The sequence below is a fragment of the Pteronotus mesoamericanus genome, unplaced genomic scaffold, assembly GCF_021234165.1.
Source record: "Pteronotus mesoamericanus isolate MK-2021 breed Mesoamerican mustached bat unplaced genomic scaffold, CSHL_Meso_final contig_2, whole genome shotgun sequence".
Lineage (NCBI taxonomy): Eukaryota > Metazoa > Chordata > Mammalia > Chiroptera > Mormoopidae > Pteronotus > Pteronotus mesoamericanus.
Window position 1 is genome coordinate 21,698,744 of NW_026555084.1, and position 25,886 is coordinate 21,724,629.

At 41.9% G+C, this 25,886-nt stretch overlaps 1 protein-coding gene and 1 pseudogene across 1 annotated transcript in view; both read left to right on the forward strand.

Moving 5' to 3' along the window:
- The window catches only part of DIAPH1 (diaphanous related formin 1), a 77,766-nt gene that overhangs the window by 29,530 nt on the left and 22,350 nt on the right, over nt 1-25,886 (forward strand). The window contains exons 7-18 of the mRNA XM_054568281.1: nt 726-789; nt 1,934-2,073; nt 3,201-3,309; nt 3,762-3,872; nt 4,046-4,164; nt 4,733-4,849; nt 5,461-5,576; nt 6,076-6,140; nt 6,683-6,862; nt 7,774-8,433; nt 9,271-9,385; nt 9,886-9,894. Coding sequence (XP_054424256.1) covers nt 726-789; nt 1,934-2,073; nt 3,201-3,309; nt 3,762-3,872; nt 4,046-4,164; nt 4,733-4,849; nt 5,461-5,576; nt 6,076-6,140; nt 6,683-6,862; nt 7,774-8,433; nt 9,271-9,385; nt 9,886-9,894 — 1,805 coding nt within the window. The remainder of the gene's footprint in view (nt 1-725; nt 790-1,933; nt 2,074-3,200; nt 3,310-3,761; nt 3,873-4,045; nt 4,165-4,732; nt 4,850-5,460; nt 5,577-6,075; nt 6,141-6,682; nt 6,863-7,773; nt 8,434-9,270; nt 9,386-9,885; nt 9,895-25,886) is intronic.
- Nucleotides 23,686-24,583, forward strand: LOC129066594 (60S ribosomal protein L6-like; annotated as a pseudogene).

Genomic DNA, 25,886 nt, shown 5'->3' on the forward strand with positions numbered 1-25,886 from the left:
TTTACCGTAGAGGTGACTAGAGGATGAATGATGATTATAGATACAGGAAAGGGAGGAGGAACTTACATTTCATGGTGAATAACACAGGATGTATATACCACATAAGATTATGAATCTCTCAGCATAGGTTCTTACCTAGTCTGAAAATAGGGTCTGATTTAGTCCAGTGCTCTCCTGGGATCTAATCTGGGTTATATCTCACTTGAAAGTCTTATAATACACTTCATCAGTTTGGAACTAGCTTTATGACCATCTTCAGGGTTAGAATAATTCTTGGCGTACCTTGGACTGTCTTAGCTGACCTTGAAGCCAGCCTGACCCACAGCAACTTCTTTACTTCCTGTAATTTTTCCAAAACAAAACACAGGGCTTATACCTCCTGAATGTATAGACTTCAAACCTTTGAAGTAGTGAGGCAAGCAGTAGTAGATGCAATGTTATCCTGATAGAATTTAGCACTTAGGAGCCTAGAGGGAATGAATGGGAAGATTTTAATGTAATACTAAATCTTGGACTTTGAGAGGAGTAATCAAAGGTCTTTGGTGGTGGTGATCCCTCTTCAGCTGCCTGGTTTTGCCAGTGTTTCAGGACAAAATGCTATGGGCTAGAATTTACTCAACTACTAGTTGGGGATATTCCTGAGACCGTTGTTTGCAAGAATGAAAAGTCAAATGGAAGAGGGGTATAGAATAAAAGACTTAAGTGCTTGTATCTTCTACCTGCAGGAGCTACGATAGCCGTAACCAGCATGAGATCATTCGCTGCTTGAAAGCTTTTATGAATAACAAGGTAATATTTTTCCCATTTTCATTCCAGCCCCATTGTGACCCCTGTTCTTTCTCTTCTATTGGCAAACTCCAAAAAGGACCTGGGAATATGAGGTTCAAGACTTTTACCTTTCCCTTTTTAGTATTATAACTTTTTGATTGCCACCTGTAGATGCTTCTGTACACCCTTTTCCCCGCAGTTATAATGTCTGTTTCAGAAGATAGGCTCAATTTTCTTTCTCTTTTTCTAGTTTCTTCTGCTAATTCTTGAATTTCCTGACTTGCAGTTATTGTTTTTGAAAGGTTTATGTTTGGGTTTTTTCCCTGAGTCATACTATAGGATTTTTATTCTTTTTTTTTTCCTTCCTTCCTTTTTTTTTTTCTTTTTTTCTTTTTTTTGGTATTTAAATCCAGGGAGTCCATGATTATTTGTTCCTGACTGCAAATTTATCTTCCTCACTGTTTGATTTTGTTACAATTAACTTATTCCATTTGGTTGGGGGGATCATTAAAAAGAAACATAAAAATCCAAGATTTCTACTCTTAGAAGACATAGAATTCTGTTATGCTGTCTACTAGCAAATTATTTTCCTATGCTTATTTCTGTTCCGCTCTATTGGGAAAAGTATTCTACCCCTATATTAGTTTGCTAGGGCTGCAGCAGTGAAATACTATAAATTGGGTGTCTTCAACAACAGAAATGTACTGTCTCACATTTTTGGAGGCAGTAAGTCTAAGATCGAGGTATTGGCAGGGTCGGTTCCTTCTGCATCTGAGGGAGAGTATGTTCCATGCCTCTCTCCTAGCTTGTGGTGGCTTGCTGGCCCTCTTTGGCATCCCTCGACTCATAGATGCATCACCCCAACCTTTGCTTTCATATTCACATGGCATTGTCCCTGTGTACATGTCTATGTCCACATTTCCCTTTTTATAAGGACACAGTCATTGGATAAAGGACCCACCCTGCTCTCATATGACCTTAAAATTAATTACATTTGACAATGACCCTATGTCCAAATAAGGTCACATTCTGAGGTACTGGGAGTTAAAACTCCAACATATGAATTTGGGAGGGAAATACCAGTTAACCCATAATGACTCCTAAACTTGCCATGGGTTAGGTGCTGTCATCGTTAAACCTTCCGTCTCTGTTCTTGCCCTGCCAGTTTGGAATCAAGACCATGTTAGATACAGAAGAAGGAATCCTGCTGCTGGTCAGGGCCATGGATCCTGCTGTTCCCAACATGATGATTGATGCAGCCAAGCTGCTCTCTGCCCTTTGTATCCTCCCACAGCCAGAGGACATGTATGTGACTGGGATTGTTTCTCTTCTCCATTCTCTGTTTTACTGTCTCCCCTAGTCTAGAGGAAAAGTGAGTTGCTTGGGTGGCCACTTGGTCTTAAATACTAGGTAAGACTATTCTTTCCCGGATGTGAACACTGAATCTTAATTTAAGAAAGATTTTTAGGTGATGGGAGCAAACAGTCTTACCATTAAAAAAAAAAAAAAATTCAGAAGCAACGTAACATTGTTTTTAAAATGCAAAGAATGCGGAAGTATATAAAGCAAAATTTAACAGACTTGTGCCTTTGGCAAATCCTGTTCTGCATAGATAATTACTCTTAATGGCTTGGTACAGTCTCATAGATCTTTTTCTAGAACAGATGAATATATTGCAGTTCCTAGATTCTGAGATGTGGTATTCGGGAACTAAGGAAAAATGGCTTACGCCTATATAACCAATCACATGGATAGGATAGATTTTTATTTTTGTAGCGGGATTTAACAAAAGCTAAATCATGCCACTTATTCTTTTTAGTTTGTTTCTTTTTATTTAACAGTAGATCTTGGGCCCTGTTTTATGTGAACATTTATAGATAGATATCTTTATTGGCTACTTAGCATTCTATAGTATGTATATCCCATCATTTATTAACAGTTCTCTCATTGCTAGACTTTTAGGTAGACTTTTTTTTAAGTGTATGTGGCTCTTGCTCTAGGTGATAAGAATTTTAACTTTTACATATGATGCCATAATAAACATGCTTATACATATATTCTTTCACATTTATACATTTATGTTCGGTAGATTTCTAGGAGTAGGCCAAATGTTATTTGCATTCAAAACTGGTATTATTAAATGCTCTTCCAAAAGTTGTACCAATGTGTATGTCATTGAAAAAGGGTCTTCATTTGATATCCGTAGATAGGAGTCTAGGGATGAGTTTTAAGGCACATTTTTCTGAAGAGATGATTCTTAGATTTCAGCAGATTCTGGCCCCTGTTCTAGGTGATGAAGAGTATCATGTGAGAAACCTGGAACACTGATAATGTTCTGTTTCTTATCTGATCTGTGTCCCTGCATAATCTACCTGCTATGCATGTCTGTGTCAGAGTACCTGGGCAATTCTTTCTTTTTTCTTCCTGGGCAGGAATGAAAGGGTTTTGGAGGCAATGACAGAAAGAGCTGAGATGGATGAGGTGGAACGTTTTCAGCCACTGCTGGATGGATTAAAAAGTGGGACCTCCATTGCACTCAAGGCATGTATATCCCCTGAAACTGGGCCCAAGGGTAGAATTCAACATGGAATGACTTAAGTTCATTTAACCTTTTAATAGAGCACATGGAATGATTCCCCACTAGATATTTTATATTTCAGAATTTGTTAGCAAGGGAAAATGGTTATCCTTCTCTCCAGGAAGGCAGAGAAAGAACTGTTCCTCATTATGAAATGGGAAAAAATAAATGGTATTTATTTACAAGTTAGTAAACCAAGGCCTAGAAAAAAGTATACCATCAAATCCATGAAATTGTTTAGACCTCTCTGCTCTCCAGACCTGCTCCAACCAGGTCTTACTGCCCTAGCAGAATATCATGCTCGTAGTCTTATACTGCATTTTCCAGATTGTATATGGGGTCCTCTGAATACATGTAAAGAGGATTGGTATCTAGGTGTTAACACTGACATAGCTGCTGAATTTTTAAATTTTAGGTGGGATGCCTACAGCTGATCAATGCACTCATCACACCAGCTGAAGAGCTTGACTTCCGAGTTCATATCCGAAGTGAACTGATGCGCTTGGGGCTGCATCAAGTGTTGGAGGTAAGATGCAGCCTTTCAGTGGAAAGGCTGGGCTGATTCCTTCCTGCTCTTACAGCCCAGTCATCCCAGGGATAATTTTGGTTTTGATTTTGAAAACCAGGTTGAGAGGCGTGGGTTTCTAGCCAGCATAGGACATTTCTGGGTTCCTTGACTTCTGTTTTTGTCATGGGCAGGACCTTCGGAAGATAGAAAATGAGGACATGAGAGTGCAGCTAACTGTGTTTGATGAGCAAGGGGATGAAGATTCCTACGACCTGAAGGCACGGCTGGATGACATTCGAATGGAGATGGAATATCCTTTTACCAGCTGGGTTCAAGACGGGAGATACTCAGTTGACATCAGCCTGCGTGCCTTCTCGGTAGTTAAGGCAGGTGTCTTCTAATTGCTGTTGAAGTTATTTACCTCAGCATGGACCGGGGAAGTTAGGATAAGTGATCTGAGGGTGGTTTAGCGTGGAAGCAGCCCTCAAAATTAGTTTAGAACTCCTAGAACATGATAGCTTAGCTCACTAAGATGTAGAATTGGGTTTTGAGAACATACACAAGTCAGGGAGTGGGGTTATCATTTCCTCTCTTGTATGTATCCCAGAGGCTGAAGGAGTAGTTTGGTTACCCGTTGATACTGCCACAACTGACTTTTAGGCGCTATCTTTTAGTTTCTATCTACTGATTGACCTTCAAGCCAATTCACTGGTCACTTTGCTGAAGGAAGTTTATAGAGCTTAAAGTTTCAAGCAATATTTACAGGAAGAACAACTGTTAAAATAGAAGAGCATCTTGCTGCTTTTCCCGAGAGTTGGAAAAGTCACCTGTCATAGTATCTAAGTATAAGCTTTCCTTAGCTTCTTCCCCTTCTCCACTGACTCCAGCGAAGTCTTCCAGATTCTCTTAAACACAGTGAAGGATTCAAAGGCAGAGACACACTTCCTGTCCATTCTGCAGCACCTACTCTTGGTTCGAAATGACTATGAAGCCAGGTGAGATGGTATGCCTGTGGGAAGTTTTGACTTTCAGCCTAAGTGGAAGGAGCAAAAACCATTAAGTTGAAAGATTGTCTGTAAAGGGAAAAAGAAAAGGTGAGGATTAGGTTTCATTTTTAGTCGTAGATATAAAGGGAGTTATCAGTGGTCCCTGTAATCCAACTGAAGGCATCCCTATGGAAGAGGTCAGAGTGTGTAAGGTGAAATGCTCTTTATTTTTTGGAGAAGTATGATTGGGTAGAGTAAAGATGACAGCAAAGGAGGGTAAATTTAAAGCCTTTCAGGTTGCCTGAAAGTAGAGATTTAGCAGCAGTACTATCCATGACAGGAAGGATCAGCCTGAGTTTTTAGATGGGAAAGGATTGGCACTAGGAGGCAGATGGCAAGAAGTTTTGATTATCTGAAGTAGACGGGGTAGCTGATGTGGAAAAGGGGGTTTCTTAGCATGGCAGCAATACTTCTGTTAATTTTATGAAAAGGTCTTTTTCCGAACACTTGTTCTTAGGTCCCTCTATTGTCAAAGCAGTTACCTTTTCTTGATCCTGAGTACTTCTGAAAACTATATTGTGGTTTTTTTCTTTAATAATCTTGTTTTATTTCTTTTGTAGACCGCAGTACTATAGGTTGATAGAAGAATGTATTTCTCAGATAGTTTTGCGCAAGAATGGGGCCGATCCTGACTTCAAGTGCCGGCACCTCAGTGTTGATATTGAGGGATTGATTGGTAAGTGTGCTTTTCTACCTGCTTCCTTAACATATTACTTCTGCCTTTCATTTTGCATCTTTCAGTGTTCAGAGAAGTTATCTTTCTAGTCCCCAGGTGTTTGTACCTTGGCCCTTTCTTAGTTGTTAACCAGCATCTGTGTTAAGAATATATAGGCCTTTAGTTTATTTCTACACAATTCTAAAAATTTAACCCCTTCTCACACACTATCCCACTTTTGAAGGGACTTTGGCTATAAGGTAGGACTCTTGCTGGTGTCAGAGACTCATAAGTAGGACTTGTGAGCATTCTTCATGCCACCCAGCATGGTGGCCTTAACAGACACTCAGAAATTTTATGTTGAACTTAACTGATAGTTCCATTTCTTTACATTAAGAAGGGCAGTAAAAAATAAACAAAAGGACCAAAGACTGCCCTGCCCTGTGGTTATATTGAAAGACTTAGGCGGTGAGAGGAAAACAAGAGATTGGGAGCTTTACTTTCTGACTCTTCTTTTCAGATCAAATGATGGATAAAACAAAGGTAGAGAAATCTGAAGCCAAAGCTACAGAGCTGGAAAAAAAGGTGCGTGTGAGAAATTTAAAAAAATTGGTATATCTTTCTTTGTCTAAGGATTATTATTTTTCTGACATGTGAAACACACCTGAGATATTTTTAAAGCGTTCAGCGCATAATAGCAGTTCTTAGATGGCACTCACGTAATCCCAGGAGCGCTCTCAAGTTTGCTGGACATCTCAGGCCTTTATCCCTGGAAGAGGAGGAACAGTAATATGTCTGAATTCTCTTTTTTTCTTTGATTGTTAAAGACTTCTTTTATGCTTGGGATTTTATACCATGGCTGTCCTGGTTAAATGTCTTTAAAATCTCCTTTTTTTTTTTTTTTTTAATTATACCTCCAAAAATAGGTAAACTATGGAAATAGTCCTTTTTTCTCCCTCCTATATGATTTTTCAGGTCAAAATCATGGTGTTCTTTTTTCCCACGCATTCCCTGGGTCAGCGGTCTCTATAGATCAAAGATCGGCACAAAGCAGTTAAATCACAGGGAATAATGCGGTCTCTCTTGCCCAGATAGCTTACTGGGAGCCTGATTCCTTTCTTGTTTAGCTGGACTTAGAGTTAACAGCCCGACATGAGCTACAGGTGGAAATGAAAAAGATGGAAAGTGACTTTGAGCAGAAGCTCCAGGATCTTCAAGGAGAAAAGGATGCATTGGATTCTGAAAAGCAGCACATTGCCGCAGAGAAACAGAACCTGGAGTCAGAGGTGTCTCAGCTCACAGGAGAGGTAAGGTCTGAGCAGGGAAGGCAGAGGGACCTGTGACTGCTGGCAGCATCCTCAGGGTGAGCCTGTCTTGGAGCGGGAGTCATCTAACTCCCAGAGTTCAGCTACTAATAGGCAGTCTAGTTAGACAGTGCGTGTTTTAAAAATGTCTTACTGCTTTGTTTTGCTTTGAGTTAGGGATAAGTAATACGCAAGATAGAAATATTTGAAAAATACGGAACAACATAAAGAATAGAATAAGTCACCGTACTAGTCAGAAATAAAAAAAATATTTTTCTAATAAATTTAGGAGTGGAAACTAAATAAATTGTTCTCATATTTGCTTATTTTCTATTTGTCATCTCTGGACAGATTTATCCTTACACACACTCTCTGCAGTTATAAATATTTGAATGATCTGTGATCTAGTAATTTGATCACCGTATTTTTGCCGTGTATAAGGCACACCCATGTTTTTGTGCACATTATATACATAGTATTATTATACTCATGGTATGTAATCATTATACCCATGTATAATGTGCTTCCTTATTTTTCCTCAAAAATTCGGACAAAATAGTGTGCATTATACACGGTAATTACTTGTATAGCACATGTGTTAATTATATAACTGGAATATTTGATTTACTTCAACTTCTCATTTTCTAATCAAAGGGAGAGTTTAATAGGAATATTGTAGTTGCCTTTTTAATAGAAAGCATGCTGAACTAAGAACATGAAGACCTGAATTTAATTTTGTCTTGTCACTAAATAGCTATTTGATTTTAGGCAAATCATTTCGTGTCTGTCTCCTTTCACATCCTTCACATATAAAATGAGAGGTTGGGATTAAGTCATTTTTTTAGGTCCCTTCAAGCCCCCATTGTCCCTGAGATGCGGTGAGAAGTATACTCTCATTGATGTTGTGTTTCTAGGTTGCCAAGCTGTCCAAGGAGCTGGAAGATGCCAAGAAAGAAATGGCTTCTCTCTCAGCTGCAGTTACTGCTGCAGCCCCCCCGAGCAGTGCTGCTGTTCCCCCTGCCCCGCCTTTGCCTGGTGACTCTGGCACTGTTACCCTACCCTCACCTCCTCTTCCTGAGGATGATTCCATTCCTCCTCCACCACCTCCCCCTCCTTTGCCTGGGGCTGCTGCCATCCCCCCACCCCCTCCTTTGCCTGGGGCTGCTGCCATCCCCCCACCCCCCCCTTTGCCTGGGGGTTCTGCCATCCCCCCACCCCCTCCTTTGCCTGGGGGTTCTGCCATCCCCCCACCCCCTCCTTTGCCTGGGACTGCTGCCATCCCCCCACCCCCTCCCTTGCCTGGGGGTGCTGCCATCCCCCCACCCCCTCCTCCCTTGCCTGGAGGACCAGGATTGCCACCTCCCCCTCCCCCTCTCCCGGGTGGTTCCGGAATCCCCCCACCTCCTCCATTTCCTGGAGGCCCTGGCATTCCTCCACCTCCGCCAGGCATGGGTATGCCTCCACCTCCCCCTTTTGGATTTGGAGTTCCTGCAGCCCCAGTTCTGCCATATGGATTAACCCCAAAGAAGCTTTATAAGCCAGAAGTACAGCTCCGGAGGCCAAACTGGTCCAAGGTGAGAATTTCTGTCCATTTCTTCATCAGTACCTACTCAGAAACCACTTCATTCTCCTACTTTGTACATGATTGGGCTTCCTGTTCTTGTGGCTCACATCTGTCTGTCTCAGTGCCACTCACGCATATGTATATTCAGCAGATACAGGCATCTCCTATATGCTAGACATCACTTTAGAGAGTTCTTTGAGCCCAAGCTGCTACAAAACCTAAACTTAAGTTAGTGGTAGTTTTGGCCTTTGAGGATATGAGTTCCGGGTAGCACACAATTTAGTGATAGTCATTTCACCAGTCTGCAAGGTACGGATGATTTTGCTGATTTCAGGTCATGGATTTTTGGATACAGCTCCCCATACCTCCACCCTTCGGTAAATGAGTTACACAGGATATGTTTACATGGCGCAGTATTGTTCCCCCTATGTGTTTGAGACCCCTGTGTTTCTGCATCAGCCGTTTGCTTCCAGAAACCATGTTAAAATAGAGTTTAGGGATTAGAAAATGAATGAATTTGGTACAGTTAGCCAAGTTGATGGGAAAGTATGTACTGTAGAGCAAGGGAAGATGTGAAATAAGTCTTAATGCTTCTAAAACTAGTGGATTTGAGGTTAGAAGGAGGATTCGTCCCGTAACTTGAATAATCATCAGTAAACAAAATGGAAGCATCATCTCCTGATTTCATCAGCAAGAGCACAGCTATTGTCTGTATCTCAGGTCATTCCAACTCTGGTATGACAGTGCCAATAACTGGCCAGCCACCGCTTGCATCTTAATCAGTTTTCAAGGATGGAAAGTACAGGGCTCACCTTGGTAACGATTAACATCCTGCCTGTATCCACAGTTTGTCGCTGAGGACCTTTCCCAGAACTGCTTCTGGACAAAGGTGAAGGAGGACCGCTTTGAGAACAATGAACTTTTTGCCAAACTTACCCATGCCTTCTCTGCCCAGACCAAGAGTGAGTCCCTTCCTCTTTCACACAAAGGGTCAGCATAGGACTTAGAATGTCCTTTAAGTGGGTTTCCCATTCCTTTCCTTTCCCTGGGTGATGATTGAAGAGAGATGGGGTTTCAATTTGGAAGAAAATACGGTGTTTTTATATTCCGGGGGTGCTGGGTTTGGGAAAGAGAACTTTTGTATGTAGGTTGGTATTTACCCCCACCCCGCCCCAGTTTTCTTGCACGTAGGTATATTGTGGGGATATGAGACTTGTCGGGGTATGAGACTAAGGTGACAGAGCTCAGTCTGATGATGCTCTTGAACCGATTCTGGCACTGACTTTAAGGTGCTGTCTCCAGACCTACATACATAATTGATAAGGGTTGGGCAGAGCCTTTAATAGGTCAGGTGGTTGAGCAACTATCTACAGTAACAACAAACCATATGTGATTCGTTTTCTTTCTTCTATTTCTTTCCAATATCTGATGCTTTCTCCTTCCCGGTCCTTTGCTCCTGCAGCATCAAAAGGTAAGAATATAGAAGAGCCTTTTAGTTGGGTCTCTTGAATATTAGAGAAAACCAATGTAAAGGAATTTCTCTTTAGAAAATTGAAACTAGCAATGGGGGTTGCCTTCTCTTTTGCTTGCTTTTGTTTTTGTTTTCGCTTTTATTTAAGAGAACAGGAGGAACAGTAGCTGTGATGTTAACTGACAGAGAAAAAGATTAAGCTACCACATTTTTTTTTTTTTTGTAAGGTGAGGGATAAATTCAGTAATAATACCATTATCTTAGATTATAATTTTCAAAGTACTTCAACCTAACTTTACCCTAGTTGACCTGCAGAGAAGCCATATGGGACAGGCAGGATGTGTGTTATCTCCACTCTGTAGAATGTATGAATTGAGTAGTTAGGTAGCTTGCCCAAGGTTATATGATCAGATCCAGGAGTCTTGACTTTTGGTCCATTCTCTTATAATGAATTCTAGTCCATTTTTTCATATAAATTCTTGCTTGTTCACCTTTATTTTAGAATTGCTGATCTTTCTTGCCCTCTTCTTTCTTCACTTCCTAATTCCTTTGGGTTTTGTGCTTCCTTAATATGCTTTGTGATAATTTTTTGCTTCCATCTTCTTCTGGCTTTTTTTGTTTATTTAGAGGTTTATTATGACCCTCGTGATGAAATGCTCCAACTTTGGAGCATTTCCCCCCACCCTATGCTCAGTAAATAAGTATTTTAAAAGACAATTATTATGTTTTCCCTTAAGTGATCTAATGGGACCAGGCCACACATTGTTCTAATAAGGAGCCTAGCAGATTGCTAGGTGCCTTTGGTGGACTAGCTACATGGGGTATCTAGGGGTACAGGGTTACAGTGCTCAGGCCTGTCTTGTTGCCCTAGCTTTCAGGGCAAAGTGGCCTTTTTTTCTAAGAGAGCTATCATCTTCCAAACTAAAGTCCAGCTCAGGAAGTTACTTTTGCCCTCTTAGTTAAAAACGCTGTGATAATGACCACTTAGACTGCTATAGTATATCAGCAAAGACTAGTTGGCAGTGAAAATCAAAATCAAATGATTTTCCAGTTTGTGAGTTCACAGAATCTGTCCCTGTGTTGGTCTCTGGCATAAGTCCCTATCCTGTGTCCGGGCTCTTGGTACCACTGCAGATGGTACACTGCCTGGGCCTCTTTTCCCCCATCCTTGTTTTGTCCTGTACGTTTGTGTTCCCATTGATTGTAGTGGGGTTTCCTGCAGTTTAGTGGTTTTCCTTGGCATTATATTCCCAAGACCTTATCTCATTTTTTGTTATTTTTAACAGTGTAATCAAACTTATAAATGCTCCTTCAGCGCTCAACTTTAGCCCTGGAAACAATTTCCTATTCGTTGACAGTTCTAACTTCCTCGCAACTTTGGCTTTTTTTCTTAAATTATTCTTAGAAACCTCTGTATCTTTTTTTGTTAATGTTTATTGATTGACTTTAGAGAGAGGTAGGGAGGGAGAGAAACATACGTGCCTTGACCGGGGATGAAACCCACAACCTTGGTGTATTGGGACGATGCTCTAACCAACTGAGCCACCTGGCCTGTGCAGGCAGCTCTGTATCTTGATCTGAAAAGAATAAGTATGAATTGTCCGTTTAGTTTAGTGGCAGCATTGATTTTCATGTAGTAATAATCATCACTAGATCACTGCTGTTTTGATGAAGGAAATTTGTAATTAGTCTTTATTTTATTCTAGTCTTTAAGTAGCTTTACTTTAAGTTTGGTCTTTCAAGTGTTAAATTGTCTTAATAAAGTGTCTTAATTTCCCATCTTTTTATTAGGAAGCACTAGAGAAGGTGTTCTTGAACATTTTTAAGTCATGAGCATTTTCCAGACACCTAAATCTTAGCCATTTTAAGAAACTCCTAGAGAGATTTTTTTTTCTTGTTAACTCTAGTCATAAGTAATTAACTGTTTACAAAACTAACAGTCATCTGTAACACTCTGACGCGACAGAGCTCCCTGCTCACTCCAACCATGGTACGTCTATGTTTTCATTCATTTCCCCCCAAGGAATAAACCCTTCTGCCTTTAAAAAATTACTTCTTCTTGGGATTTTCAGTGTTTTACTGACTTCATTGTTGTCTGACTCTTAGTACAAAAAGGAATAACATTAGGTTAGGAAAAGTAAGCGAGATACTGGATATTTAGAGTTGAAGAGGAGGAACCATGTTCTGATTACAGTGTATTCAACTGTAGTACCACTTACTCAGTTGGAGAAATAAGACATGCTTATCTAGTTCTGGTGGAAGTTCTGCTTAGATGATTTCTGCCCAGTAGTTGCCAGTCTTAAGGAGGAAGTTATATGGACACTAGGTTTTCATAATATTGCATTATTTCCGCTCTTGCTTGCTAAACGCAACTCTTGTTATTTGTTAAACATAGCTGTATCTCCCTTATATTTTATTTCTTTCTGAAAGCTCTCATATACCTATTGGCTTCTCCACAAATGGATGTTAAAGAAAATATCCACTGCTTTACATCTGCCTCCCACAGTCAAAGGTCTTCAGCCACGGCTTCATTAAGGTTCAAGGAGGCATGTACCTTGTTCTAAGAAAAGGCTAAGAGAAAGGAATGGTCCTCAAATTTATGCTACAAGTTCTCGTGCTCGTTTTTCTCTCTCAAAGGTTCCTCTCATTTCTGAACTCTTGACTTCCTATGAATATGTTGCCAAGAGATTATTTTGAGTTCCAATTTGATAGGAGTGCTATAAAACTTCTAGTATTTCTTACTTTCCTTATGGTGATCAGTAAGGAGTCTTTTACCGACATGATCTCTTTGTTGTTCTGCTTCTTTAATTCCTTGGGAACATGCTCAGTAGTTAATTTTTTTTCCATCCTCCCCTAAGGATCTTTTTTGTCACTGTAGCAGCCCCAGGTCATTATCCGTAGTAGGTACAAGGTAGTTTTTCTTTCCACTTTCCTTCTAACTCTTACTCTCTTTTTGGTGACATGATCCCCTTAAAACTATTACATTTTAAAACAGCATGATAAGTGATAACCGATGTTCTTTTTTAGGTTTATTCCTTTCAAAAAATCTTTTGGGTTCTTAAGATTCATGAGCTAATCCTCCGTAATAGATGTGCAGTGGACAATGTGTAGCATTAGATGGTCTCTGTTAAAATTCGAGGTCCTTTATGGGAACTGTGAGCCTCAGAACAATTCTCCCAGTGATTAATGAGAGTAATTTAGAAAGAACTCTGGCTGGAAAGTAAGATCTTGACCAAGAGCTGAGAATTTCATCAACAGTAACAGTTTCCTAGTAGGATCTGACTTGGTGCTATTGTCCCACAAGTCAGAACCGTTGGCAGCTATGGGTAGGTTTACCTGTCTGCTGCTCCCCCAGGGCTTTCAGGGCTCAGGCAGGAGCCCGTGGTGGGGAAGCAATCCCTTCTTTCCCAAAAGGGTCTTCCTTCTTTCTGTGATCCTCTTCTGTCCACTCCGTGGCACCCACCCAGTTGGATCTTTATCAGGAAATGTCCTAGTGAATCATTACAGCCACTGCCTCTATAACCTCTAAAAATAAGATTTTGTAAGAGCTCAGTGTGTTCCACCTCACTCTTGAGTCTTTTAGCAGAAAGATGTCTGTTCTGTCAGTGCCTTATGCCTCTCAAGGGTATGAAATTAGGACAATTCTTGGGGTTCTTTTATTTACTAACTTCTCTTGGATTTTGGGTAGGGTCAGACTGTTAGTACAAGAAGTTAGGAGGTTCCATAATATTAGATAGTCCTCCTTGTAATTTATAAATGTAAGTTGACCCCTGTCACTTGGGGTCGCAAGGAGTCCTGCACAGGGCGTAAGTACCACACATCCTCTGGGTTGTGACCACCCATCCTCAGTGGTGTAAAAAACCCACCCCTCCTATTCCCTTTTATGCTCCCGACTTTGCCATCACTGTTTGTCTGGAATCCACTGGATCTAATATTATGCCATTTGCCTTGGTTTCTGTCACTCACTACAGGAAGCGGCCCAGGCTCACAGGTTGCCCCCATCTCCCACAAGGCTCTGTGTAACTCCTGTCCCGTCTCCTGCCATCCCACACGAGCTCTTGAAACCCATCCACTGTGCCCTTGGGAATTCAGGGGCCATCACTAGCAAAGCCACCTATCATCCACTTCAGCTTGTTGCTCTAACAGAGACCTGGCTTTTTCCCTCAGCTGTGTCTTCCCTCTTCCCCCATCACGTGGGGGTCCCCCTGCCCTCTCTGTAAACCTCACTTCAGTGGCTCTGTTGATATAATAGATGTCCTCTCATTCTTTACTGCTACTTCCAGATCATTCCACCTTTTTCCTAAAAGCACGTAATTTCGAGTCTCATGACATGAAGTTATATCACCCACCCTCTCTCTTTGTGCTATCACCTACCAACACCCCAACTTACTCCTCCGTATTTCTCCATTAGTGTAGCTCCTGGCCACTCTGTAGTTCTCTAACACTGCATGTCTTAATTTTTAGCAATTTTTATACAAACGGGTTGTGATCCTGCCGGCTTTCTTGCTTTGTAAGTCCGTGAGTGACCCTTTCCCCGCGATCTTGTCCTCTGCCCCGCCTCACCCTGCGGGCAGGCACCAAGGACTGCAGCCCCTCCTCGAGCTCAGTGTCATACCACCCACATTCTATCTTTCCACCTCGCCTGCTCTAGCACCCTGACCCCAGCCCCTCTCCGGCCCCAGTGTGACTTCCAGTTCATCTGTCCCGCCACCCTTCGCTGTCTTTCACCCTCTCAGCCTAAATTCCATGGTTAATCATAACCATTCCCTTGGGGTTTTTTCCTTCCATTACCTCCCATTTCAGCCTACCTGACCGGCAAGACCACGGTCCGGGTTAATTCTCTCTCTCTCCACCCGTACCTGTAGCTGTGCAAGGGAGCGGAGCTGGAGGAAAGCGGACCACTGCCCCGCCTTGACGCACTGGCTTCACTTGGCTTTCACGGCAGCAGACTCTCTTACTCTTTCTCCTGCTTCACTGGCTGTCTTCTCTTTGGACTCTCCCCTGCTCCCTTTGCAGGGTTGCTTGGCTCTTGATGCTGCCTGGCAATGAGATATTACACAATTCTTCTCCATTCAGTTTCCTACTTTCCTAAATGATTATTTTATACCTTTTCTCTCCTCAAAAACCCAACACCTCCCTTGTCTTCTGTTTTTCTTTCTTCTTCACTGAGAAAATTGAAACAGTCAGTAGAGGAACTCCCATGGACTTCTACCATTGCTTTTCTGTGTCTTCCTCTCTGTTACAATGGTTCCTGGATTAAGGCGGTATCCTCAGTCAGCAAATGTACAAATACACTGAAAACACAAAATAAAAAAGTCTCCCTCTTTCCCTTCACAGTTACTGTGGTTAATCATATCTAATGAAGGAGTGGGTAAGATTCTTTTTCTCAGGATGTACACATATTTTTAATGTATTCTGTGTGATCCCATATGGTATAGACCATTATGCATTTTGCTTAGCATGTTTCAGCATCTCTTAGTATCATTACATGTAGATCCACCCACGTGATTATGTCTGATGGATAATTATATCCTGTCAAATGAATAATACAAATTTATACAACTGATTAAGTAAGGATACTGAGAATTTAAGTTCCCAGTTTTTTATGTCACTAGAAGTGCTGCAGGAAACATCATTTTATAATTATCTCTACATACTTGTATTTCTGCACAGTAATTTTTTAAAAATAAAATTTCTGTGTCCAAATTGCTAGGTATAGGATTCCACCAATTTACACTTCCACCAGAAATAGGAAATTATTTATTGAAACGCCTGATAGGGGAAAAGTGATCTCATGTTTTAATCAGACTGGTAATGAGGTTGCACCAGAGATTTTCCTTCATGCCTTGACTCTTTCCTTGTCTGTAAAATGAAATAGATGAACCTAAAGATGCCTTTCAGTTCTAAACTTCTGGTTCTGTTTGTTTGTTTGTTTATATATATATTCCCCCCATTCTTTTTCCTTGCATAAGCTGTCTTTGGTGTTATGTGTCATCATCTCTCAAATTTTTCTTTTGACAACTTTCTAAAAATTTCTTGTGTTGTTTTGTTTGTTCTGGTCTGAGTTTCATTTTTCTTTTTCCATGTACTCGTGGAGATTTAAGGGAGAGTATCATCAGATAAAGAAAATTAAACTTTAATTCCTTCTAAACTGGAGGAATTTGATATACCTGCAGTGTGCTCTTTCTCCTTTTCACCACCAGATGGCACATGGATCTCTTCTATTTTAGATGTGTCATTGTTACGTATGTTAGTGATGCAGTCACGTTAGAGAGAGGCAACCTCTGTTGTTTTCAAATACAGACTGCTTGGTATGCTGCCCTCTACCAGTAAGGAAGTTTATTTGGAGGACTGTTCCGTAATATTAAGTCAGGAAGCTATATTTGCCCTATTACAAAAGGATCTTGTCCTATCGCAACTAGTGTTTTTAATAGGAGCAATTTAGTGTTCTTTTGAGGGCCCAGAGACTAGAGAATGTTTTTGTTTTGCTCTGATAGATTCATGAAAGCATAGCCTGCCTTTCAGAATGCTTAAATAGAGGATTGTATTTTACCAGCTTGGTAGTTCATTATAAATACATTTGTAACCCTATTGTATACACCTTCATAATTCCATCTCTGTCTCAGTTTCTACCAAATTGTTACTTCAGGCACATAACAGAACTGTCCACCAATTATATACTGATAATTTCCCAGAGATACTCCACTGAATTTATTTCCTTCAGGGAATTCCCTGGCCTACCATGGGTAGAATTTACTGGTGCAGAAAGGTTTTTACTGTCAGCATTTCTGTGACATTTCTTGGCTCCCGATTATCCCAAGATAATCTCAGTTTTAGAGCCTCTTTCTAGCTATTCAAACTTGTGTGTGGCTGTATTACTATTCTAGACATAGGCAGACTGATACTGTGTTTTTTAAACCCTAGACACCATTAGACATCATTACCTGCAAACTCCAAATCTGATCCCTAACAAAATATCCTTTCACATGGCATTGTCTGAGACTTAGATCATCTCATAGGAGATCTGTTTTGCCTAAATCTTTATGTAGTCACTCCCACACTTGAATGTCGGTTTCTACTAATTATTCCCAACCTTTAGTGTGCATAAGGATTACATGAGGAGTTTGTTAAAGGTTTAGAGTTCAAGTTACAAGGACTATAGAAGAGCATATTTTTAACAAGTATCCCATGTAATTTTGTTACAGGTATATTAACCCGGCTTGACTCATTGCTTCAGTTTTTATTTATTTTCCCATTTTCTGCTTGCTGTCTTCACCCTCTGCCGTAGTCTAGAAGCTGGTCTCTACTTTTTCTCGTGATAACATTTTTTATGTCTTTGTCAAAGTAAGTATTGTACAAGTTTTATCTTTGTTTTTCTGGAGGTGTCATACAAGATCACTTCGGAAACAATTTGACATTGTCTGACTGCTGACATTTTGGAGGGTCTATTTCGAGGCACTTACTTCTACAAAATTCTTCCCTTGCCTTTTCCTTGGCAGGTCTCAGGCATCTTTGAAGGACACTTTGAAGAGGTTCTCTGGAGGCAGTGCAGTCGCTGGGCCCCACTTGGAGACTGCCTGGGCTGGGGAGGATGGGCGGAGGGAGGTGATGCGCGGCCTCTCGGGCTTGTGCGGCAAAGGTGGAGCTGATGAGAAAGCGGAGGAAGGCCAGATCACGGTGACGAGCGCTGCGGCTGTGCAGGCGTCGCTCTTGTTTAAGTGTGGTTATTTTCTCCATGGAGGCCCGGAGTTGGCAGGGACCAGAGACGTGATTAGGAGGAGGAGCGGGACCTCCAGGACATGTCGAAGCAGAGGCAGCGTTTGAGAAAGGCAGAGGGGCGATCGGGTGCTCTTTGGCTCCATACTGTGCCTCAAGGAAAAAGCGCTGTTCTCAGGGTCCCTTACCCTTCGGGAGTTGTTAGATCTGGACTTACTTTTCTGCTTGTAGGGAACAAATTTCCCTCCCGAAACAAAGTAATAGCCAGACTAGTTTTCAGGGAGCACTAAGGGTATCCCCACCACAGAATTTTGTCATTGGGGCTTTTCTTTCAGCTTCTCTGTTACTATTTCTCTGCATAGGTAACATAGGGAGTTCAGAAGTCAAGATGGTTATTTAAAAGTCTCTTTCCCACCCTTGTATTCATCCATCCCATCCCCCCACGCCAGAAGTTACCATTTTTATTAAATTCTTGATTATCTTTTCAGTGTGTTTTAAAAATGCATTTATCAGCAAATGCTAATATACAGTCTTATCCTCCTTCCCTTCACCAAAATGTAACATTATGTATACTGTGTCATACCATCTATATCCTGGAGTTTTCCTACCAGTATAGAGATTTTTCCTCATTTAAAAAATTCTAAAGCATGTATTACTTTTATAATGAACGCTATGATAAAAATATAGTAAAGAAGGAATCAATCCATCCTTTTTTAACGGTACTGCAATAAGCCATTTGATCTGGCTGCATCTCAGCATGCATGTGTCTTTTTCTTCTGTTTCTCCTGCAGACCCTCTTATGTCACAACTGGATAGTGACCCATACCAATTCTATAAAAATACAGCAACTTATTCTAGAGCCTTTTAGCCATTGTGGTATGAGGAAGAGAGACTTGAAAAGTTATGCTAAGGGACCTTCCGGACCTCTAACTAGTTCACCCGAACATTACACTCTAGATCAGAGCTTTGTATCACTAGCATAAGGACACTCCTTCATAAAGGGGAATAGTCTTCAAAGGGAAGGGGTGACCTACCTAATTTTTTTGTTTTGCTTCTCAATTGTTTATTGATTGATTGATTTTTAGAGAGAGAGAGGAAGATGGGGGCAGGGGGTGGGGGAGAGAGAGAGAAACATTGATTTGGGAATGGAAGCTGCAACCTTGGTGTATCAGGATAATACTCTAACCAGCTGAGCTACCCAGCCAGGGTGGGTGATTCTTAGTTTTTGTTCTGAAGATAATTGCTCTAGAGCTTAGTACCGTTTACCTGTCCTGTGTTGTAGCCCGCGCCCATCGCCTTTGGAGCAACATAGAATGCTCATGATACAGTGCTATGTGGGAAAAGCAGGAAACAATTATGTATAACCTTTACTGCAATCGTGTTTTACAGGAAAAAAAACAAAAACAACGCAGAAGCAAAAGATTTGAAGGGTATATTACCAGAAAACTGTAACAGAGTTTTTGTTAGGGTGCTAGATTTTTTCCTTCAATTTTTCTATAATGTGGTCATCTTATTTTTATGATGGGAAGGACAAAAGGATTAAGAAGGAAGCTTGCCAGGTCCAGGATGCGTGAAAAGGGGGTTTCTAGAAGCACTTGGACCTGAGAAGTTAATGTGTGCAGAGCAGAGAGCAGTCTTACCAAGCAGGTAATAGTGTGTTACTTCACTCTTCATAATGATCCTAGCCTGTTGAAAAATCAGAGTCCAATGGAAAAAGCTCTGTGTTCTTCTCTCAGCTCCCCTGGGGATGGGAGCCCCTTTTTTACAGCAGAAGGGCATCAGTAACCCCCTGTATGCAAGATGAGATGCTGTCACCCTTCCCCCCTGATACTACAGTAATCCCAACTCTGTTCTAAGATTCAGTGACATTTTTCCTTTTGCATCTATTAGCTTGGAAGATAAGACATTCTGTGTGTGTGTTTAAATTTCTTCTTGGCAAGAAAAACTGCTAAAATCCTTCCAAGAAGAATGCCCCCCGTTTCCTATTCTGCTTGCACTCCTGTTCTGCTTGCATTTTTCTTTTCAGCCACGGGGTGTGCGCAGTTGAGCTAATTTGGCTCGGGTTCCAGATTGTGAGGTCAGAGACTGGGGATTGGAGGAGAACATCAGGTGACTTTCAGTAACTGTGATGACGGTCCTGCCCTCATCCCCACCCAGGCTCCCCCCTCTTCCCCACCCTTTCCTGGCTTCTACCTTAGGAACAAAGAAGGGAAAAAAACAGCAGTATGACGAAAACCAGCAGCTGCATCTGCAGATTCAGGCTGGGGGCTGGGTGTTTACTCCATCTGTTCTCTTTGTTACGCTTGGACTTCCCCTCCCTGTCCCCTGAATAAGATGGAGGATATTTCTAGGATCCTTTGTTACAGTGAATGCCTTAGAAATCTGCAGTTTATTCAGTATTGAGGTGGGTGAGGTGACCCTATTCTCTGCAGTTTATTCAGAGTGTGGTGGAGCAGGTTAAAAATGCTTCAGGCACCTAGAATAAGATGTATTTTGCCTCCTCATTCTGTCTTATTCAATATCAGAGGTTGTGATAGGGGCTTATCACCTATTATTTCTAACTATTAAAACAATACAGCCTGATAAGTGTTACCTTCATTTTATAACAGAAATATCAGTACAAAAGTAAAGTGTCCTTTTCTTATTAAGATCTCATAGCAAATAAATACCAAGCCAGAATTGACCTGCAGATCTGCTGGACTCAGAAGCCAGCATTTAGTGAAAGGGGGTGACAAGAAGGCAGGAAACCTGAGGTGCCTGCGTCTAGGGACTGTCGTGGCGCTGTTCCAGTACGCTTTGCTCTTCACCAGAAATCAGTGCCCTGATTTCTTCAAAAAATAAATCTCAAGGTAAAAAAATGAGATCAAGGGGAACATAGAGGTTAAAAGAGAATTTTTAAATATGTCAGTCAGTTGCAGTATTTAGAACCTGATCCATTTTTTAAGAAAAGGAAAGGCTTTATTCCTAATACCTTACTCTGATCCCTTTTTTCCCTGCCCTCTAGCCTGCTGTTCCCTTGCATAAACCTGTCAGCCCTTTTGCTGACTTGCTCAGGGCACCGCCTGTCCTTCCAGTCCCTACCTGGCGAGATCTCTGAAGCTGATCTCTTCCTTAGCACTCCCTTACTGAGTCACCTTCCTGGGTGTGCTGGGAAAGTGTGAGAAGCTCAGTGACTATATTGTCTGAATGAGCCATGCTTTATGAAGTGCCCCGATTTCTCATACTGTTTTGCTCCTCCCGTTTCAGACTCCCATTTGTGTCCCCTTCTTCTTAACTCTCAGCAGTTGGTTCTTGTCACTTGGAATTCTGTCTGGCCTTGTTCCTGTCCTTCGGGTTTATCCATTCTGCCAGTTCGCTCAGTCCCTCCTTACAGCTTGCACATCCATGATGATGTAGTTCTGTGGGATTTAGCAAATCGGTATTTATTTTGGCCAAGAGGCCAGTGGTGGGAATCTGGTTACCTTTGGGCAGGAATGAGAGCTGTTCATTTGGCATGCCATTTATCTGTTTTTTCCTCTTATGGTGTTTTATGGTGCTGAATTTTTCTCCCATGTCTATTACAACTTTGAGGAATATAAAGTAGAAATCCTTCACCTGGGCAGCTTCTTACATTGTCATATATGATGAGACCCTCTTATTCTGTCCTCTTCCCAGAATCAGAGAACTTGTGTAGAGCTTAACAGACACGGCTTACTGTGTGCCAAGTGGCCTTCGTGATTCCAGAGCTCTGTTGACCCTCACAGAGTTTGTTATTTCCACTAGTAAGAACACTTACTAGTGTTCTAATATTAGGTTATGCTGGGCAGATCTAGGACTCTTCCACAAAGACCCTGTTTCTTCAGAGAGAACTAAAGTGGTACCAGAGTCTTTTTTTTTTTTTAATTTATTGATTTTAGAGACAGAGGAAGGGGGAGAGAGAGAGGAAGAAACATCAATTTGTTGTTCCACTTATTTATGCACTCACTGGTTGATCCTTACATGTGCCCTGACTGGGGATTGAACTTGCAACCTTAGTGAATCAGGATGACTGTCTAACCAACTGAGCAACCTGGCCAGAGCCCACATTTTTTTCTTTTAACTTCCTATGTTGAGTCTGTGCTCAAATGTGTTATATGTAGTGCGGTCATCTCACTTTCTGGGCATTGTGCTACTTCATTTAAGTAGCAGAAACCATTGGTGACTCGGACCCACAAGATTTTAAACATGTTTCACCTTTTTCCGCCCTTCTCACGCATTCTGTTTTAGTCATAAGGTACTTGGCTTACTCAAGAGAGATGTGGCATAACATTATGTTCCCTCCTGAATAGGGACAAATGCCGCAGGCTTGATCTTGGGCAGAGCAAGTAGCGTGCGCTACTGAGTAAGTGAGCGAGAATTAAGGTTAGGTGGAGTTGCTTTGTCACTCAGCCTGACTCTTTCAGCCCTGCATCTGTGACTGGCTTCAGATACCAAAGCCCTTTTCCCTACCTCACTTACTCCCACCTGCAGTCCCTAAGAACTTAGTTTCCAGGATGTCGGGCAGCTCCCGTGCCTCCTTTTCCTGTTTGTGGTCCTCATTGAGAGAAGCCTGCTACAGGAATTCCTGGGGAAGCGGTGGCTATAATTGCGGGGGCCAGCTCATTATACAAGTTGGGGGCTACTGTTCAAAGAAGGAACTCCCTTCCGTTCTGTGGTCCCTTAGAAACTCTGTTACTAATCATAGCCAAGCATGAACCGGGCCTCAGGCTGCTGACTGTGTCCCTTGACTATTCTCTGACTTTAGAGACTGAAAATTATTTTTCCTTCTTGTGCCTCAATTTCTACTTTGATTTTTAGTATTCAACATAGGTATCAAGTTTCATGACAAAATTAGCTTGGACTCTGTAATACAGATTGACTCTTTTGACATATTCAAAAATAATGAAGAAAGAAAAACGGGGTCCCTTTTTTGGACAGCAGGGGGTGCCCTTTCCCTTCGCTTTTATTGCCTGGCACTCCCTACTGCATTCAGCCATTTTAGACAGATTGTTTTGTTTCTGGCTAACTCCATTTTGTGTCTGTGACGCAGGAAAAAAAGAGTGCGGCAAGGGAGGAGCCTGAGTGCGGGAGGGAGGCCTGGCCACAGACTCCTTTCCTCAGCACTGGCTCCCCAGGACTTCCCCGGGCTGCCTGCATCCTGCGCAAGAGATGCAGCAAGTCCCTGCCAGCGGAGCAAAGAACGAAGTGGTGACTGGCTACTAGGCCCCCACTAACAGTGACAGGGGACTAGTTTCTGAGGCAGCAGGCAGAGCATCCCATCTCTGTCTACTGCGGATCTAAGCCTGGATTTAGGTGGTTTTTATTACGGAGATGTTTAGGGCCATATTTTCAATTGTAGGATCAGCTAAGAAGAAAAGGCCTTTTCACTCAGTTGTCCGAGAAGAGTTAAGATACCTTGATGACTCCAGGGAAACAATCTAACTTTAAAAAAAAAAAAGCCTTCAACTTTGAAATGTAAAAAAACATACACACACATGCAATACATTGATACATACATGCATACATATTTATATTTCTCTGAAGAGAATATATTATTTAATTCTTAAGTGGTTCAGAACGTGTATCAAAAAGTAGGACTTTTTTAAAAAGAAAATATCATTAGATATTAAAGTGTTTAAACTTCTCAAATTATCTTGTAGTAGTTTTTATAATAGCTTGTTATCTGAATCAGAGCTGTTGCATTTGGTTGGTGTGTCTATATTTCCCTCTCCAGCTTTTGCTGCCCTTCTCATTTTTTTACCTTGTCATTTATTTATAGACTTAGTTTCTTATGGAAATAGGGAGGATCTCGCAGGTTAGAACACAGAAGCCACAGAGCCAGACTTCTCTTCTTCATAGAGGGGCACTCCCGTCTTTAGGATTTTCCCCAGAGGTGACAGCAGAGGAAGTGAAGGGACGATGCTCTGCAACCTCCAGAAGGAGAAAAGGCTGGAGTGTCTTGCTGAGACAGTGGCTTGTTCCTCCTGACATAGCCTGTAACCCAAAGTCTTTAGAAAAGTTTGCAGACCGCTCTCAAGAGAGAACATGGCTGAAGTGGACCATGTTCTTTCCTAGGAATTAAAGGAGAGCTTTTAAGCTCTTCCCCATCTTTCAAGATGGCAGGTGAAAAAACTGAGAAGCTGGGTACTAGGGAGAAGAAACACGAAGCCAAGAAGGCCGATGCCGGTGGCACGAATAAGGGTAACCTCCCTTCTTGGGCCAAGTCGCCTAAGAAGGGGAAGCCCCGTGGCAGCTAAAAGCCTGTCCTAGTTAGAGGAATTGGCAGGTGTTTGTACAGAAGAAGTATTCAACAGCTAAATTCAGGTTTGAAAATAAAAAGAAGGGGGAAGTTCTTGCTACTGTCACAAAACTAGTGGCGGTGGCAAGAGGAGTGGCACCCAAATGGTTAAACTTGGCAAAATGCCTAGATAACATCCTACTGAAGATGTGCCTTGAAAGCTGTTGAGCACGTGAGAAAACAGGGCCAGCATCGTTCCTGGGACCATTCTGATCATCCTCACTGGACGCCACAGTGGCAAGAGGGTGGTTTTCTGGAAGCAGCTGAGCAGTGGCTTGCTACTTGTGACTGGACCTCTGTCCTTTAATCAATTGCCTCTGCATAGAACAGACTAGAAATTTGTCATCACCACTGCCACCAAAGTTGATGTCAGTGGTGTGAAAATCCCCAAACATCTCACTGATGCTTGCTTCAAGAAGGAGACACTGGGCAGGCCCAGGCACCAGGAGGGTGAGGTCTTTGACAGAGAAGAGAATATGAGATTGGAGAGCAGCGCGAGGTTGATCGGAAAGCCGTAGACTTGCAAATTCTGCCCAAAGTCAAAGCTGTTCCTCAGCTCCAGAGCCATCTCTGCTCTGTGTTTGCTCTCACAAACTGGGCTCTGGTTTCACAAACTGATGTTCTAAATTCCTTATGAAGAACCTGATTAAATAACTGATCTGTTAAAATAAGTAATTAAAATGAAGGAGAGCTTTTAAGTTTTCCGGGACACTGGATTTGCCCGCTGGGTCATGGCCACATCCCTAGGGTGACTCCAGATCCTCCGCCTGATCCTTCCACCACTTTCTTTTTGCTTCACTGGCAGCCTCTCTCCCTGATCAGACCTAATGAGTTAGCAGCACTTCATAGCACTGTTTTACAGAAAGAAAATATATAATGTTGGGGGTGGACACATTTGAAAATTCTTTCATAACTTGAGCATTTTAACATCCAACTCTTAACCCACGACCTTTTGGAGATTAACCCTGAGACTGACTTAAGTGCAGATGATGGATGAAACGAAAGCTCTTGCTTGATGCTCATTCTCCCCCTTCCATCATGGGTCAGTGACTCTGACCTTCAGCAGCCACAGCAGGCAGTCTGCACCCTTGCTCCTGGGGAGGGCACAGGTTACAGAAGGGAAATTGCAGGGTCTGACGTCTTGGCAAGGCTGGCAGAGCGCTCAAAGTCTGGCCCTTGGAGGCCAGGTTGGCTGTGCGCCAGCTTGGAAGCTGTGTTTCTCATTAGCAAAAGTGCTTAGAATCTGCTGAAGAGGTCAGAGTTGCAGCAGCTAGTAACATGGACCCTGGCAATGACTTGCTTTTTTTTACCAAAGAGTCAGCTGAGTGATAAGGGCTTCTTTTCTGCAAATGTCGGCAGAGAGTCACAGTTATTTTCAAGTAAGATTCTCCTTCTTCCCTCTGTGCTAAGGTGCTGTCTATACCCATTTCTGCATCCTTGCTCTGGCAAAAATGGGGGGCTGGAACCCAAGCATCAATAAGGTTATATGTTAAATGCTATAATAATTGTATGTTGAATTAATGCACCCTTCCTATAACAAGGCTGGGACAGCCGCTAATGGCGGTATCCTGTGGGTTCTGCATTGGACTTTCTGTTGCATCGTAGCCAGCTGTCTGACGATCTGAAACTGTCGTAGGTGGTATATCCAGACCCATGCCTGTTCCCTTCCTCAGTTCCCTGGTGGGTAACAGCTTAAAAAAATGTGCACATAATTATTACACTACCTCACCACATTAACAAGCCAAATTATTTTAATTTGTCCATGTTCACTTATAGTCTTTATTTATACTGTATGCATAACGTTTATAATCAGAAGTGTGTATTTTTTATTTCAAGTTGAAGTGTACAAATCATATGTGTATGAATCAGTGAATTTTCACAAAATTAAAAATGAAATTTATATCCATGTGACCAACACCCAGATCAAAAAACAGAACATTATTAAGAACTAGAAACTCCTTGTACCCACTTCCAGTTCTAA